The 18,869-nt window shown below is 39.3% G+C and overlaps 1 protein-coding gene across 1 annotated transcript; it reads left to right on the top strand.

Annotated features, from left to right (window-relative positions):
- Positions 1-237: 237 nt before the first annotated feature.
- GSTT1 (glutathione S-transferase THETA 1) lies at positions 238-15,560 on the top strand. Its single transcript, XM_087686640.1, has 7 exons — positions 238-498; positions 673-746; positions 4,754-4,814; positions 14,340-14,393; positions 14,479-14,558; positions 14,677-14,882; positions 15,124-15,560. The coding sequence occupies exons 1-7, from the start codon at positions 431-433 to the stop codon at positions 15,322-15,324; spliced, it is 744 nt and encodes a 247-aa protein (XP_087542766.1). The 5' UTR covers positions 238-430; the 3' UTR covers positions 15,325-15,560.
- The last annotated feature ends 3,309 nt before the right edge of the window (positions 15,561-18,869 follow it).

The raw sequence follows: 18,869 nt of genomic DNA, 5'->3' as shown, positions 1-18,869 counted from the left end.
ATTTAAAGAAACCTTTAGAATTTAAAGGAAAAAAATTAAAACCTCGAAATATGTTAAGATTTTAGTTATAAAAAGGCTTTATATATCTGCAATTTACTTCAAAAATCCCTTCAAAATTATGAGTTTAAGGTTTCTTAAACAAGTACACTTGTATTGTTCCTTTTCAGGTTCAACATATAATAACTTGTAAACTTATATTAATACCTTTTCCGGTTTAACGTACATTGACTGTCTGGTTAACTTATTGGGCTGGGACCCTGGTGCTGCTCCTGCTCATTGCTTGCTTCTGCCGTTGGGAATGTCTGATTTGTACATATGACGGAACAGATGACGTCGAGGACGCCTGTCGTGCTCCCTTAAGAAGTATCCGAAGTGAGAGAAGCGAGCCCAGATGTGCTAATCCAACCTCCGCAGCACTTCGCGGACGACCATGGGCAAGCTCCGTCTGTATATCGATCGTTTATCGCAGCCTTCTCGAGCAATACTCATTTTCTGCCTGTGAGTGTCTGCTTGCTTCAATCTTATCTATGCATATGGAAGAAGAAGTGTCCGCTTGCTTTAAACTTATCCATGGATACGGAAGAAGAAGATGAATAAATAACAGAAGGTTCAAAACTCTTTTATCTGCACCTTTGTAGTCCTCCCTGACTGTGTATGCGGTTTATTGAACAGGGTCAATAAGATTGACGTGGATGTGCAGTTGGTGAACCTTGCGAAGGGCGACCACAGGAAGCCCGAATTCAAGGGTTAGTATCTGATGCGTCTCACAGTAAGACTGTTTCGTGCATACATTTCTGGTCTTGTTCTGCTGCTGGATGCTTTCGTTATGTGCTAGCCAGGCTGACAGCTCCAATCTTTTACTGGACTACAAGGCCTCGGAAAGGTCGGTAGTGCTAGCCAAATTCGTTATACAAAGTTATTTGATGGTTATTGTGGGACGCAACCAACATTGTGAAGCCACAACACTATAACTTTGGGTACTTGCATCGCTCATTGGTATCTCTTTTGTAATTGGTGGACTCCCGTCAGTATTTTTCCACTCTTGCACCAAACAACCTGCAATGTGAGGTAATGTCAATACGAAGTTGCTGATAATTCCTTAGGAAGTGGAGATGGGGGGCTCGAGGATAGACGAGGTTGTATGCTTGTAGACAAGCCAAAGTACATCAGTTGTAAAGTCTACAACATATCATCTGTCCTAACTGATATGGTTTACATTTTTGAAGGAAAAGTCCTTCAAACAGAAACAAGCTTTATCATTTGAAACCACTTTAATCTCATCTTTTTGGGCCCATGACAGACAAGCTGGATACTTATTCTAGAAATCAGCAATATTGTTGTTGTTATGTGCATATGGCAAAGCTGTCAACTTTACAGAAAAGTACAGTCTCTCCATGAGGCAGTTGGATGCAGAACATTCAGCTCTTGTACAACTAGTGATTGCCCGAATCCTTCAGGTTGGATGGGTGGGCTCTGGCATGCCAGGCCAGCTACCTCTCAGCAGTAAACACTTCACAACCTTTTGGTTTTTGCCATGTAGATGTTCATTTTCATGGATGCCTTCAGGGAAGTCCATGTTTATTTGTCATAAAGGTTAAGATCCTTTGTAGTCCCTTGATCTAAGAGTAGCAGCCTTGTGTCAGAGGTTACATTGGCACCTCATATGTATTCACACACGTTGGACCAGTCCTAGTCTATAGTTGTACTTTGGCATGGATGTGAGAGTTGTCCTCCTTGCTGTGGATGGAAGCTACCATAGTTGCTCCTCTTCACTATGGCTATGGCCAGTAAATCCCTATATATACCAGTCCTAGGCTCCAGACCTTTATAGTTGTACTTTGGCATCTGATTGGAGAGGGAGACCTTATATGTATTCCCTATATGTACCAGTCCTCGGCTCCAGATGTCTATAGTTGTACTTTGGCATCTGATTGGATAGAGAGACCTTCGATGTGAGAGTTGTCCTCCTTGCTGAGGATGGAGGCTACCATTGTTACTCCTCTTCACTATGGCAATGGCCAGTAAATACTGATGCTCATTGGTCTTGTTCTTTCACTTCTGTGTTACTTCATTCTGACTTGGTATTAGAGGCCCAGACTGTGTTGTCTTAACATGATTGTGGCTCTGTTGATGGTCGCTTGGGCATCAAGGTATGCTTTTGTGATTACATTTTGCATGTTTGCTGTCCTAAGTTGTGTTTTTTGTTGATTTCCATGTGGTGGTTGACCTTTCCGGCTGATGCATGGCATTTGATTTGCACTTCCACTGCTTGTGTCTAACAGTTGTAAGGACGCACCACTGCCTTGTGATTTATAGGTGATACGTTGCTGAGTGCTAGGCAGCTATTGACACTGCAGCCATTGAACACACCAGCCACATACATGTGGCTGCCAGCTTTCCTGCACAACATCCACATACATATAGCTGGCTGCCGCTATGTTCTGCTGACTTCTTGCTACATTTGGGTAGGTGGCATGGCAGCCATCTGGGTGGTGGTGCTGAGCCCTGTTTTTATGGTTCAAGATCTGATGTGCTGTTAGAGTCTTTTCCCTTGGTTGTCTGTACTTGTGATTTTGCATGTGCTACTTTAGTTTTTGTGTTTCAGTTTTCTGCTTGTTTGGTAGCAACATCCATTCCATTGGCGAAATACTTTATTGACCAATGTAGCTTCCTTATGCTTCTCTCATTCTCATATTCTTTGGTCCTATGGTTAAATTATCATTGGGTCCTTCATCTAGCATTTGACATTACTCATAGAGCTTTGACAAAGTTTGTTGGATATTGTTTGGCTTGCTTCAAGTTTTGAGAATGCACTTTTTTGGGAGTTGTTCCAGGCTAATATTCTCTTGACTTATGGAGGATTTTGTGCTAACATCATCCGCCATGGAAAACATTTCTTTGGTGGTAATGAGATGGCCATCATTGACTTCTCCTTTCACACTCTTGACTTGCTAAGGTGGTCACATTCACAGTTCCATGTGTTTTGGATGATTAGATGTTCCTCTATCCTTTGTTCTTAGCTGATTGGTGGCTGAGGTGGAATAGTGTTTCTGGAGTCCTGGTGCTTCAATCATCTTCTCATGCTCCCATTCAAACAAGGGCATGAGAGAGGGTCGTGATGGTGGGCATGGTGATGCTCCCATTTGGAGTATGGATCCCTAGAAGCTGGTTACATGGCCTTGGGAGAGCCATGTGAGATTCTCTAATACTGATTGGACTGCATCTCCACTTGCTGCTAGCTAGAGGGGGCATGTGTTGGAGTGAGAGGGCCTTTTGTTGCTGCTCCTCATAGTGTTTCTACTTGGAATTGAGGACTTGCGGAGGTTAGCTTTCTTTGTCTACATCTGGCTGTTGCTAGTGCTCTCTGCAGGGCTCATGATGAAATCCTTGGATGATGTGTTGTCTCCAAGTTCAAACATGGTTCTGTACTTGCTTTACATAAGGAACCATATGGCATGTTGATGCTCATGAGAAGAATCCCTATGTGTTACATGGTGAGCTTCTTGAGAAATTGTCTTTGCTGTGTGACAACATGGTCAACTGTATCCTCTCTTTCCTACATTGGTGGGACATCACTTCATGGGCATGTATCCCACCACCCTGGATTACAGATATACTAATAGTTTATGGCATAAGAAAAAGTCACTAAAATGGTGCAAATAACTTTCAGGAAGATTTGGAAGAGTAAGCTTTTAAGCTTTCCTTGTGGCATTGCTTGGTGTTTAGGTATAATCCTTGTTGCCAGAAGAATGGCAAGTTCTTGGGGCCTCATGAAATCTTGTAGTCATAGAGCTTTTGATGATTCTTCTTTTAAGCTGTGTGCGCTTTTCAGAAGATCCCTGCAGGAATTCTATGACTGTTGTGCACTTCATGGATACGACTAGGAGCAACATTCTGTGTTTTCCAGCAGTAGTTGACATTCTTAATGTCTATGGTCATCTTGATATAGCCTTCCAATTCTGTATTTATGTTTGTACTGGAAGCAAACAGTTTTTGAAAAAAGTCAGGGATACAAAACACACTTGAATCAAGACCTCAAAGATTTGGAACATGTCTTACAATCATGGATATACACATCCATGATCTGCATCTTGTTTGAAATGGGCACAATATTAGACTGTTGTATTGGTTTCAATTACGCTGCATTTCATACCACGGATGTTGACATGTACAGTGTACTCTCACCTTAGGGAATCTTTCCAATAATTTCTTCAAGATTGCCTTATTAGCAGCAGATTGACTTTCATTCTGTGTTTTGAGTATTAATTTTTATCATTGGAAGGTTATTTCTCCATAAATTCAAAAAAGCTAGAAAAAGTGTTTTACATAAAAAGGGTGTTTCTGTGGTCCAAGTGACTCTCTAGTTCACATATGCACATTGCTCCTTTTTCTATTGAGTTTTCTTGGGTATAGGTCTAGGTATGAGGGTTCACCATTTCTTGAACCAACTGGGGCAAACATATACTTGTTTGGCTCTGAGGGCAATGATATGTTAAACTTGATAGAAAATTACATTTGCCAAGGAAAACTTCTAAGGATAAAGAGATACTTTGCAAAATATGTGAATCTATTTCTCTGTCTCTGTGCCATGGCTAACATTTGAATCTGTTCATTTCAGTGTAGCTATAGATCCAATGGGATACAATTTGAATTTGTTCATTTTTGTGTAACTATAGATTGAATGGGATACATGAACATATGCCTGTGTGTTTGTGCCCATGGCTAACATTTGGATTGGTTTATTTTTGTATAGCTATAAATCCAATGGGCCAAGTTCCTGCCATAGATGACGATGGTTTTCATCTTTTTGAAAGGTATGCATGAAAGAGGTCCCTTTTGTATGTTTTGTTTGGAATATAAGAAACGTATGTATAGATAAGCTCAATGATATTGGAGAAGATTGTTGGAAAATGATGGCCAGCTATGGAGAGAAAAGAGAGACAATGAGAGAGTGATGAAGCAAAAGAGTAGAGTGTACTTATTGAATTGAAAGAATGAGAATGAAAGGTACAAGATAGGTCTAAGATAGACCTAGCTCTAACTCAACTAGAGTTAACCGACTCTTATCTCTAACTCTAAGATTGGTGACACAACTTGTAACTTTAGTTGTGTTCACACTAAGAACTAAAAAAGAACTAAGACTAAAACATTGGGCATTGCCCATAGAATTGGCAAATTCTAATACCCCCTTGCAGTGCCAATGTGGTAAAGTACAAAAATGATCAATCACCAAAGGATAGCAAGTTTAAGGACTTACGAAAACATTGGGCACTGTTCATAGAATTGGCAAATTCTAACACCCTCTTGCAGTGCCAATGTGGTAAAGTACAAGAATGATCAATCACCAAAGGATAGCAAGTCTAAGGACTTGCGAAAAGCCTCAAACTTCTCACGAGGTAGTGCCTTGGTGAAAATTTATGCAACATTTTCTTGTGTAGGAATATACATCAAGTTGATCTCTTCTGCATAGCATCTCTCTTTGATATAATGGTAATGCATCTCAATATGTTTCATGCAAAACACAAGATTTTGTGCCACTGCAATAGCACTTTGACTATCAGAAAGAATGGGTGTAGGACCCTCTGATTGTAAATGTAGATCAGTCAATAATCTGCGTAACTATACACATTCCATTGTTGCCGTGAAGTCTGCCCTGTACTTAGTCTCATAGGACGAGGTAGCCATTGTAGGTTGTTTCTTGCTTAGCCATAAAATGCATGAACGGCCCATAAAGAAACAGTGTCCACTAGTAGAGTGTCTAGTGTTTGCATCACTAGTCCAATTTGAATCACTGTAAGCTTGTAATTGCAAATCTCCCTCCTGGGAAATAATAATACATGTGACTGAGTACCTTGCGAGTATTTGAAGATCTGCTTAACAGCTTGCTAATGTATAGTCTGTGGGTTATGCATATATCTGCTCACATGAGATACTGCATGTTGAATGTTAGGGTGTGTGTCGCAAAGATAAATAAGGCAGTCAATAGCGCGGCTGTAAATTGCAACATCAGACATCTCTTCACCATCATGTATAGACAACTTTAAGCCTAGCTTCATAGGAGTGCACATAGGTTTGTAATCTTGCATATTAAACCTATGTAACAACTTACTTGTTCACATACTGTGATTGTGACATGATGATATGTATGAGGAAATGCATTTTTGAAACCTCACTTAACATGTGGATTAATTTTTAATCACATGATTAAGTAAATGTTGCATATGTGAGGTGCAACTGGGGTTAAAGTAAATTTACGAGTCTGGGACCCGAGGAAATCACGGGATGTCAAAGGCAAAAGTTGCTATAAGTTATACCGCATAGGTACTTGGTGGTATCTGGTGCCAATTGTTGGCCTAGGTCATTCATTTGGCCATAAGTGTCAGTTTGGCGACACTAGAGAAGTGGCGTTTAATGGTACCTAACGCCAATCTAATGGTCAAAGATGGCGCAGAGACACTTCGGAATGGAAGTTGCCTAGCCAATTTATTGGCAAGTTAGATTATTTTTCAGGGGACCAAAATAATTATTAGATTAATTTTCAGTATTTAAAGACTGAAAATTAATATTTAATTATGGCTAATGTTGGAAAAACCATTTGGGAAGGCTGTCACTTGTCAAAAATATCCATGCAAGACTGAAAAACGTCTTTAGAGGCTGGGGAGATGCATTTTTAGTGTATTCAGCCTGCAAGAGAGAGGCAGGAGATGTTGTTGGTTTGATTTGTAGCCATTAGAGAACCTTCTGAGGTAGCTAGGGGTAGGGGAAGACCAATCAACAGTAGGTGATAGCATCTAGAGGTTGTTGAGATAGGGCAGTAGCAGTAAATGATTGATTTTCTTGAATTCTTTGCATCTACAAGCTGCTGTGGCAGGGCAGCAGCTGCATTTGACTGATTTTCAGTCATTCTTTGCGACAAAACTTTGAATTTTCTCTCTCTACAGTTTTCTCTCTCATCTCCCAGCCATTTCACAACCTTGCTTCGAAGATCTTAGCATTTGGATCCTTGAAGGCTGAGAAATTTCAGATTTCTCTATTGTAAATCCTAATTTGCAGGAGAAATTAGGGTTTAGCAGCAACTTCGAGAAGCGTGCTAAAAATTGGAAGCTCCAAGTCTTGGATTTTTCAGGGCTGAAGGTGAATTTAAGCTAAATTCAGGTGGAGGACTAGCGAGCCATTGAATTTCGGGCATTTCCATCGTCTATGAAGTGGGTGAAGGCCAATTAAGTACCCGAATCAAGGGGCAAAATAGATTGAAGACTTGCTAGTCAGTTTGGACAGCAAGGGGAGTTTGGATTGCAAAGGGGCATAGTTGTACTTGTACGTAGTACGAATTGGTTCGTACTATACGGTTCGTACCGTACAAATTTGTACAAAAAAACAAGTTTTTTTTTTTTTTTTTTTGGGTGCGTGGTTGTTGTTGGTGGTGGTTTGGGTTGTTGACTGTTGTTGTTGTTGTTGTGGTGGTGGTGATTTTGTAGCCTTGATCGATCAACCAAGAAAGGGGGTGGAAGCTTGATTAGGCTCCTCATACATGTTTTGTTATGATTTATCCTAGAGCCAAAGGCCATACATAAGGTATTCAAGCAGTTCCAAACGTTTCTAATTGATGTCCCATCATTTTTCACAATATGTTAGTGTCATCAATAAATAAATTCAGCACCATTTGAGAAAATCATCAAGTACCTTAATCCTATTGATTTTACCTTCGTTCACAGCTCATTTTGCACCACCCAACCCAAAGCATTAGTACACATTGCTAATAAAACTAGGCCAGAGGATAGCTTGGCCTAATGTACCTTCTGAGAGTACACGAATTAGTGAATGTACCATCGGTAGCTACTTTAGCCTTAGCAATGCCAAACAAAACCATAACAAAATTCATAAATCTTTTACCAAAACCTTTGGTGGTTTGTTTGATAACTGTTGGTTTCACAAGTCATTTTGGCCTCTTGTAGACGTTAATAAAGCATCTCATGCCATTTCATCTCTCTCTCTCTCTCTCTCTCTCAACCTTCTCTCTCTTAAGCATACATGCCTCTTATTTGTATGATCATTCATGTATGATGTATCCACTCCTATGTATGTACTTGTAAGTTGTAGCGCATGTTGTGCATGCGGCATATGCCATAGAGGTTTTGGCGTGTTACCCTCAAGTATTCATCTTATATACTCCAATAGCATTGCTATTTAGACTTTAAACATCTGTTCTATCATCTATAGTTCAAAATAATGAAGTTAAATTTTTTTTCGTACTAATATCGTACCGTACCTTATAAAATCTTAAGGTACGATGTAGTACCGTATTTTATCGTACCGTACTGTATTGTACTTTTCGTACTTGACAACTATGCGAAGGGGATCAGGAGAATCCCATTGTAAATCAACTTGTTCTTTAATAAAGCTAAAGAAATGCCGAAAGGGGTGCCAATTTTGGGGCCAATCGGGTGTGCATTATCCAAGATTAGTAGGTAAATTTGTATTTTCAGATTTACATTAATTGTTTGCTGCTGTAATTAAGTTGTAATTAGGGATGTACCACCCATCCACAGAAGGAAGGCTGGTTACATGATACCATGTTGATTTTGGGTGAACTGAATCCCCAAATAATAGTGTAGACAGCCCATGTCTGACATAGCAAATGCATGTCTCAATTCAGCCTTGAAATTTGTAAATTTTGCTTCTGAAAGTCTAGTGAGCAGCATGTCATCTACATAAAGAATGATAATTAGCAAGTCCCCCCCTTCATTCTTAATGTATAGAGTGGGAGAAGTTGGATTGTTTTTAAATATGCATCAATTTTAGAGTGCTATGCTCGAGGAACTTGTTTGAGACCATAAAGAGCTTTGTTTAGCTTACATACCATGTGCTCTTTCCCCTTAACCACAAACTGTGGAGGTTGTGACAGATAAACATCCTCATGCAAATCCCCCTTCAAGAGTGCTGTCTTAATGTCCAATTGATGTACCTTCCAACCATAATTTGCAGCCATAGCAATTACATAGCTCATCGTACTCATACGGAATATAGAAGCAAAAGGCTCTTTATAATCTATACTTTTCTTATGTGCATAGCCTTTTAGTACCATCCGTGCCTTGTACCTGTCAATGGTACCATTAGCCTTGCGTTTGAGTTTAAAAACCTATTGTGTGCCAATGGCCTTGTTGCGAAGTGGTAAGTCCACAAGATCCCATGTAGAGTTAGTGGCAATAGAGTCTTAACTCATCCTGCATGGCATGCATCCGATGTACGTCTTGTTGAGCTTCATCCATGGAAGTAGGCTCATCATCATTCAACAATGAGCTCATAAATACATGCTCATCACAATCATCTACTTCCATAAAATCAGCCAAATGGGCTACCCTTGCATCATGTGTTGCATGTCTAGTAGCCCTTCTAGTGCATTGAGCTAAAGGAGCATCCATTTTACTCTCTTGGAGAGTTTGTAATAGCCATCTGAGGACAGTTTTTGGTGCATTAATAGCAGCCCTTTCATGCTATACTGCATCTTCCACTTCATGTGGCAAACTATCATCAATACTGTGCTGTTCAGGCGCATATGATGCAGTAAAAGCTTACTGTATTGTGTTTGTTTGGCCATTTATAGCAGACACGGATTCCAAAGAAAGTGGCAAGAGACCCTCAAAGACATCACCAATGTCATAGGTGACTGGTATCTGAAACTGATAATGTGAAAATGCAGAATTTTCAGCAAATATAACATCCTAGTGATAAAAACTTTCTTTGTGCGTGGGTCATAGAAGCGATAGCTCTTGCTTTCTGAATCGTAATATGTATTTATAGCCTTGTCATTAAGCTTCTGACAAAGCTCTTTCGAAACTCGTGCATAGGTTATGCAACAAAACACCCGAAAGTAGTCAATGTCATGAGGACATGTATTTTTGAAACCTCACTTAACATGTGGATTGATTTTTAATCACATGGTTAAGTAAATGTTGCACATGTGAGGTGTAATTGGGGTTAGAGTAAATTTACGAGTCCAGGACTCTAGGAAATCACGGGATGTCAAAGGCAAAAGTTGCTATAAGTTATGCTGCACAGGTACTTGGTGGTATCTGGTGCCAGTTGTTGGCCTAGGTTATTCATTTGGCCATAAGTGTCAGTTGTTGGTGACACTAGAGAAGTGACACTTAATGGTACCTAACACCAATCTGATGGTCAAAGATGGTGCAAAGACACTCGGGAATGGAAGTTGCTTAGCCAATTTAATTATTGGTCAGTCAGATTATTTTTTAGGGTACCAAAATAATTATTAGATTAATTTTCAGTATTTAAAGACTGAAAATTAATATTTAACTATGGATAATGCTAGAAAAACCATTTGGGAAGGTTGCCACTTGTCAAAAATGTCTATGCAAGATTGAAAAACGTCTTTAGAGACTAGAGAGAGGCAGTTTTAGTGTATTCAACCTACAAGAGAGAGGGAGGAGATATTGTTGGTCTGATTTGCAGCCATTGAAGGACCTTCTGAGGCAGCAAGGGACAGGAGAAGACTAATCAACAACAGGTTACAACATCTATAGGTTGTTGAGATAGGGCAACAGCAGTAAATGACTGATTTTCTTCAGTTCTTTGCATCTACAAGCTTGTTGAGACAAGGCAACAGCAGTAAATGGCAGATTTTCTTCGGTTCTTCGCAAAGAAAGTTTGAATTTTTTCTCTCCTCAGGATTCTCTCTTATCTCCCAACCTTTCTACATCCTTGCTCTAGAGATAGCAGCATTGAGATAACTAGAGGTTGAGAAATTTCAGATTTCTTTGCTGTAAACCCTAATTTGTAGCAAAAATTAGGGTTTAGCAGCAGCCTCGAGAAGCGTGCAAGAAATTTGAAGCTCCAAGACTTGGATTCAACATGGTTGAAGCTGTTTTTAACCTATTCAAGTGGAGGGACCAACAAATAATTGAATTTCGGACATTTTTCATCTCCATCAAAGTGGGTGAAGGTCAATTGATTGCTTAATATCAGATTAAGGACTTACTGGTCATTTTGAACAGCAAGGGGAGTTGGAATACCGAAAGGGATTGGGAGAATCCCATTGTACATCAACTTCTTCTTCAATCAAGTTAAATAATATTGAAAGGGGCACCAATTTTGGGGCCAACAGGGTGTCCAGTGTCCAAGATTATATGGTAAAGTATACTTTCCAGTTTTGTGAATTTGTTATTGCTGTAAAGTGCTTAATTAGGTTATTTATCACCCTATCTGAGGAGGAAGGTTGGTTATAGTCAACCTTGGGTTTCTTGTCATGCCAAGCCTCAAACGGGGTGATCGTCTTTAGTGCCTTAGTAGGTGTATGATTTCAACACATGATTTGCACTTGGACAGCCAAATTGGAGTCCTTTTTCTTCTCTTTGGTTAATCTCTTACGGTATTCATCAATATAGTGACTTGGCTTTTTGCAATAATGACATTTTTGCTTCTTTTTAGACTTTTCTATATCTTGGATAGTTTTTTTTGATGGCTGTCCAACATTACCCTTTTGATGATTTTTTGCCTTTTTCTTTTTAACTTGGAAAGCATAGCCATATCTCCTGAACGTAATGCAATATTCTTCCAAGTCTATTCCTCTTGCAACAAGAGGTCTTCCAACTCCACAAATGTAAGGGGTTGTTGCTCCCCCCTCAAAGACAATATCAAAGAGGTGTGGAAACCAAGATATGACTCTGGAAGAGAGTTTAGTGTGATGTTTACCAATTCAACATCTTGAATGACTTCGTCCACATTGAGCAAGTGCTTGTGCAAGTCTTGTATGTGAGTAAGGCGATTTGTCATGCTATCACCCTCATCCATGTTTACATTGGCTAACTCTCTACGGAGATAAGATATTTTGGCCTCATTATATGGTGTAAACATACGCTCAAGTACATCCCGTGCTGGTTTTGAGGTCTTACAAGATCAGGTATGTGGAATGATTGATCTTTTCACTGACAAGGCAATCAAAGAAAGTGCCTGTGCATTTTTTGAGTTCCATCTTCTCTAATCCTTGGTAGGAAGGGAAGGAGGGACAGCAGCACCAACAACTTGTCCTCTAGCGTTACGTTGAGGTGTTTGAGGTGCAAGATCTAGTCGTTGCAAATCACTTGTAAAATAGTTTCACAAGTCCTTCGCCACAAGAAGGTTGTGGACCGTAAAACTCCTCAATGGGTAGTTTGATCCATCAAGTTCGTTCTCTTGAGTGAGGACTCTAAGGATGTTACTTTGATCATTAGTCCCTTGACGTGCTATGCTGTTAGTAATGGATGGAAATTTGCAGCCAAATACTTCTTTGCTGAAGTATAGATTGTACTCCTCAGAGTACCAAAAATTCCCTTGGGATTATGCAACAAGTACCAAACTGTCACATAAATGCCAAAGTGTGTCCAATTTGACCCAAATTAGCACTCAGCTAAGAAATAACGGCAATGCACTGTTGTACCGCACTTGCCTCATGATGTATATCCTCAAAAGTACAAATTACAGCAACTTAATGTTGATTCTTGTCAAAATTTACTGAATTTTTTCAAACTTTTCTGCTCAATTTGATTGTAATAGCAATTAAATGTTACTGTACCGCTTATTTGTTGCCTTGGAATGCATGTTGTGCAAAAGCCCAAATTTTCTTTCTAAAATTTCAAAGAAATTGAAGAAATTTGTATCTTACAACTTGAATTTTTGTAGTAATGTCACCTTGGGGTGCGTGCCAACAACGAACAGCAGCTGGAATCTGCCTCATGATGTGTGTTGGAGCCTCTAGGACAAAAGCCCCAAATTTCTTGCACAAATGTTGATGAAATTGTTCAATATTGGTGTTTCCAATGAAGATTCACACGTGGGATTGCAAATCGGGCAAAAGGCCCAAAATTTTTCGCAAGAATGTCAAAGAAATTGTGAAATTTCTTTGAATTGGTTGTCAATTTGAAATCTGGGAGTGAAAATTGACCAAAGCCCCAAATTTTGGGTGGCATGAGCTGAGATTTGGAAAGGGATGGCCAAAATGGATGGGAAATTGCAGAAATTTCAAAAAAACCTCTTGAAAAATTATGGTTTTTGCACTTTTTAGGGTTTGCAAAAAAATTGCAGGTAGGAGTGAGAATATGGTGGGTAGAGGTGAGAAAATAAGGGTCAGAGCTGAAAACAGTAGCAATTCCTCCAAAACAGTAGCTCCTTGGGCTGCGTGCCGGTTGCATATGGAACTGTGCGTAGGGTTGTGTGCAGGCTGAAAATAGCAGCACCTTGTCCTTCTCTTCCTCGGGCAGAGAGCTGGTTGACAGCAACAAGACCTTAGGCAGGGAGGCACTGGTTGACGGTTGCTGAACTAAATTTGTGCATAGAACTTGCTCTGATACTAAATGTTGGAAAATGACAGCCAACTATGGAGGAGAAAAAAGAGAGACAATGAGAGAGTGTTGAAGCGAAAGAGTAGAGGGTGTTGATGGTGGCTGAATTGAATCCGTGCATAGAACTTGCTCTGAGACCAAATGTTGGAAAATGACAGCCAGCTATGGAGGAGAGAAAAGAGAGACAATGAGAGAATGCTGAAGCAAAAGAGTAGAGTGTACTTGCTGAATTGAAAGAATGAGAATGAAAGGTACAAGATAGGTCTAAGATAGACCTAGCTCTAACTCAACTAGAGCTAATTGACTCTAGCTCTAACTCTTAAGAGTGGTGACACATCTTATAACTTTAGTCGTGTTCACACTAAGAATTGAAAAAGAACTAAAGACTAAAACATTGGGCACTGCCCATAGAATTAGCAAATTTTAACAAAGACACCATGGACTCGTACAAAGCATTCTTATTGTACACGTTTCTATAGCAAACCAAAGTTTTCATTAGCCAAAAACCCTATCAATTGTCCAATAGTGGCCTTTGCCAACACCATATACTAATGACTTGAAGCCTATGAACCCATAAACTAAAATCTCAAGGTATAGCTGAGTTCAAAAGCTAGTTTTTAGAACTATCCAAAAACGTGTGCAATATAAACTTTACATAAACATTTAGTGGCTCGTATATGTTTGTGTGATGTATAGTAAAATTATTACACCTCAATATGGTAAAGAGGGAATGTAAGCTACACACAACCTTAGAAATCTCATGATTTGATTATCTTAAACATGTCTGGTAGTTCGTCTTTAGCTGTGGTATCATTACTCCCTTGCACTTAAGGCTCTAGCTCTTTGCTTGAGCATTCAACTTTTGTGATCCTAGGACAGCCAGTATGTATCATCCATGTCTCATCTCACCGTCTTCAGCAACAACATTTTGTACTTTTCTGTCATTTTGCGGAACACTGAGGAGGAAAAGCTAACTTGCCTTGTGCTTTTATTTTACTGTTGCAGCCATTCAATTTTGCGGTACTTAGCTTGTGCATATCCCAATGTCAAAGATCACTGGTGAGTGAAAGTTTTTGTGTATTTCAAGGAAATTTCAGTGGAATATTCAGACCTTCGAGTCCACTTAGATCTTACTTTTTTGTAGGTATCCTGCAGATTTACGAAAGAGAGCTCAAATTGACAGTGTTCTGGATTGGCATCACAGCAATCTTCGTCGTGGTTCAGGTGCAAAAGCTAGATGGTGTGCTTTGTCTCAAATTTTCTGGAGCTGTGGACAATGGATTGGTCACATTTTGACATCAACATATTATGCAAGTGACCAGTTTGGTAATTCAATTTGCAGCTGGCTTGGTGATGAATTGTGTTCTTGCACCCGCTTTGGGTCGTCCTTTGGATGCCCGTGCTGGTGCTGAGGCAGAAACTCTTCTAAAGGCTTCTCTTTCAAAGCTGGAGACCATCTGGCTGCAAGGGAATGGGAACTTTCTGACAGGCTGCATGCAACCATCGATTGCAGATCTGAGTCTAGCCTGTGAAGTTATGCAACTGCAGGTATGATGTTGAAATCATCAAATAACTGAATTTTTTTTTGACTGTTCTTCTGTTGAAACTTTGGGATTTGCATGTGGGCTCATCACATTTTTGAAATCAAAGTCCACCTCCCAAAGAATCAGCTCATCAGCAGAATAGGAGTTTCATGAATGATCATTGTAATCTCACTCTCATCATATAACTGGAAGCTCCTGAAGCATCCCCATTAGAAATAACATGCTGTTTACTGTCATTACAAAAGCTCCTTGATAAAGACAAAGTTGCTGAGCTGTTGGAACCAAGGACAAAGGTGAAAAAATGGATTGAATCTGTGGAGAAGGCAACTGCACCACATTTTTCAGAAGTACATGAGACACTGATTAAAGCTGCTAGCATGTATCAGAAGAAAAGAGAAATGGTGCCTGGTTCATCAAGTGGTCCTAGTACTCGAGCAAAGCTTTAGATCCAGGTGATTTATAAACAATAGCCTGTATCTTGCAGATGTAATTGTGGATTGTGCAGGCTTTTCTTTCTGCTGACAAGGATCTGAAAGTCTATTCTCTTGGGCTGAAAATATTGTATAATCAAGCTTGGAATTGCGCTGCTAAGATTGTTCAGCTTGCAGTGTTTATGAGCTATTCCATAATTTTCCATTCTTTGCTTTTAGGTACAGTGATCAATTTGCCTTTGCTGTTAGAAGTTCTTGATACACATTATAAATTACGGTTTGCAAGCAAAGTAATATTATCTGGTTATTCAAGCATAATGTTAACAAAAATGGAATTCTCTGCATTCAAATGAGTGCAGCAATTTGCATTTTAAAGGATGAAAATTTATATAAAACTGGCAGCCTTATTGAACAGCTACAGTGTATTTTAGATACAAAAAGAAGGAGAATATATGAAAATGACAAGGTTAGAAATATATAAAGATTGGGACACTTGAAATTGGAAGTTTGCCTAGTGTTGGCTCTATAACACATCGTGCATAGGCTCTCATACATCTTAAGAACCTAAAGTTTGACAATTTTCTTATAGAGCAATGGTGCAGGTCTCATTAATGCTAAAGTAGATATCAGAACTTGAGAAAGACAAGGTATTAAAAGTAACAGAGGTTAAAACAAGGTGCATATTTTAGTACCTTTCCGCTACCTTTGACAGATGCGATTGGGAGTCCCTTCCATAGATAGGTGCATTGCAGGTACCGGAGGCTACTTAGTCTCCCTTGCAGCAGGATGAGCCTATTCAGATTCCTCTTTGGTACCGACAGCTCATGCAAGATTTAGGTATTTCTCACTTTCCTGCTTCTTCTGCAAGTCCACGCAAATCAGCTTGCTTATAAGTCCAGTCGAATAGTTCACTTTGTGTGCACTATGCTCTTATGTCATAGATCTTCCATGATAGTAAGCTTACTATCGTTGAGGAGGCTTTTGCATATGATATTTTGTGTTATGCCATGTAGGAGGAGCTCAATTCTATGAGCCCTTCATATGAGAGATAAACTTGCCCAAGTCTTCTCCTTGCTTATACTCTAGGTGAAAAATTTGATCTTCAAGGAAATTTTAGAGTTCTTTCCTCTAGCCCCATAAAGCTTTTGAAGCTCCTCCCATTTCTCCTTGGCAATGGAGAGCTGATCAATGTGATGAATCAAAGATTCATCTAGATGGAGCATGATTATGGCTTGGGCTCTTTCATCATCATCTATATTAGTAGGATTGGATGGGTTAATAAATTTGGTTCCTTTGAAGAAGGGCTAGTAACCTCGCTCCATCATTTTGTACTTCAATAATACTTGCCATGGATGAAAGTCTTTTTCGTCGAACATATGCATTTGAGGTTTAACATCGGCATAGGCCATGATTATGATAGGAAGGTCTTACCACAATTGCACTAGGCAATGACAATGTTTAATCCTTTATACAACGGCCAAGAAGTATGGAAGCAAATGAAATGATATTGATATTAATAAGTAATAGGCTCAAATGTGATGTTGAGTAAGATGAGATACGAGTTAATGAAAATGGCTTTATGTGTTTGTAGCTAACATATGACTTTACAATGCTTAAGTACTTAATGAACATGCTTAAGGTAAAAAAACTCTTAAATTTCTCAAAGTAACCGGCAAGTAGTGATCTACAAATTCAACATTAGTGCTAGGAAGTATTCCTGGCTAAGTATAGGTGAAGCATATTGACATTAAACCACCTGCATATCAGGTTGAGTCGTCACCTTTGGTTGAAAATGCTCTAAACTTGAAGCCTTTTGATTTGCAATGAACTCCACAGAGGATTAATCAGTGATTAGAAACCACTGTTAGTAGTGAGAAGAAAACCCAAAAAGGACCAAGCTTTGAAGCTTTGGCTATGGCTGTCTACAAACACACAATTAGCATTTCACTCAGTATGATCTCTAGAGAAGATATTTTTGGGAGCCCTCTTGGGTGAGGATAGCCCACTTGGGGGGCTAACAAACCCCCATGATGGTTGCCAACATTGTGTCTCGAATAGCCTACGCTTCAATTTTCAACTCCACATTGTGCTATTTGCTCTTTTTTAGAGGTAACTAGTAATGAATGTCGCCCTTTTGGGTGCTTGATGTTAGGGTTTAAGGTGATGTCTTGAAGCGGCTGAGCTAGGAAACAACTCTCCAAAAGAAAGCTATGTAAGATATGCTCTCTTTTATTCTCCTCGGGTTCTCCAATAGAGGTGGGTATAGTAGGTAACCATGGAGGTTAAGAGGTATGATGAAGAAATGAAACTCTCATATATAATTGAGCTGAGATGTGGATAGAGGAGGCTCAATGGATTAGAGATGGCTTTGATACCATGTTAGAATAGTCAAGTGGTAGCATGGGAAATTGTGTATGAGGGAGAAGAGAGTTCAAAGTATAAGAACAAAATCTTGCTTAGTAAGTTGCTCACAAGTACAATTGGGGTACTCTCACACACATTGAGAGTGACCGTTAGGGTTGTTTAAATAGCCTTTGGATGGCTAGGGTTAGGGTTTTTCTTGCCCTCCAATCCATTCACACTCATCTACCCTTATCCACCCTTGGATATAGCAGTTCACATGCCACTCAACACATTTAAAAAATATTAAGAATTAACCACATTAGTTCATGAAGATTGTGGTTGGGAGCATAATAATATAAAGTGATATTGCTTTATGACATTGTGAAGTGTGTGCAATCTACTCTAGTGAAGGATGTAGTGTCTCTAATATAGAGAAATTACAAGGCTTTTAAAAAAAGAATTAGTATGCAAGCCTAATATGTGTGGGAAATTGTTAGAGCACAATTGCACACAAAGGCAGACACATTGTTGTTAAGTTTCCTTCAACAAACATAGCCTTGGATGATAAACATTCCCAATTGATGGACAACCATAGTGAATCCTTTTGGGAGTCTCAAGGAATGCATGAAGGGTTCTATCTTCTCTAAAAGGCTAGCACAATATTGAACATAAATGTTAAAGTACCTTATGTATAGGATATACCTTCATTAATAGTAGAGTCTTCATAGGTGCCTTGCTTTTGCTCGATCCTTGGCTATTTAGTATTGGAAAGCATACCTCATGTCATATATTTATAGGAGGTGTCATTATGAATGGAAAAGAAGGGGATTTTACCTTTGTATGTAATGTAGATTTTGGTAGGGGATCTCCCCCTCAAGAAGAGTCCTCTAGAAGAGGAACCCATGTCATATGATTTGAGATTTGGTTATGAATATATTTTCTTCTTTTTGTATGTCTGCTTAATCCATCTCTTTCTTTTTGTATTAGTGTATAAGAGCCAAGAATGTTGAATTTTTCCCATGGATTCAAACACATACACATCAAGACTATGTATTAAAAGGACTCTTACAACTCTTTCGAAGGAGCAAACTACCATTAGGATAATGCATGTTTTATGGAGATCTTAGAAGGTTGCACTTGGAGGGAAAAGAGACGCATTGCATTTTGCAACATGTTGAAAATGCACAAACCATTAAGGAAGTCTACCATGTGCTTTG

This window comes from Lygodium microphyllum, chromosome 10 (assembly GCF_053477565.2).
Source record: "Lygodium microphyllum isolate KBCC chromosome 10, Lygodium_microphyllum_v1.1.10, whole genome shotgun sequence".
NCBI classification, from domain to species: Eukaryota; Viridiplantae; Streptophyta; class Polypodiopsida; order Schizaeales; family Lygodiaceae; genus Lygodium; species Lygodium microphyllum.
The sequence above is the reverse complement of the archived record's forward strand: the minus strand, read 5'-3'. Positions and strand labels throughout refer to the sequence as shown.

Coding starts and splice junctions, on each gene's coding strand:
- GSTT1 (XM_087686640.1), top strand. CDS start 431: ATGGGCAAGCTCCGTCTGTATATCGATCGTTTATCGCAGCCTTCTCGA. Junction 499..672: donor GCAATACTCATTTTCTGCCT/GTGAGTGTCTGC, acceptor TTTATTGAACAG/GGTCAATAAGATTGACGTGG. Junction 14,883..15,123: donor GTGAAGTTATGCAACTGCAG/GTATGATGTTGA, acceptor TCATTACAAAAG/CTCCTTGATAAAGACAAAGT.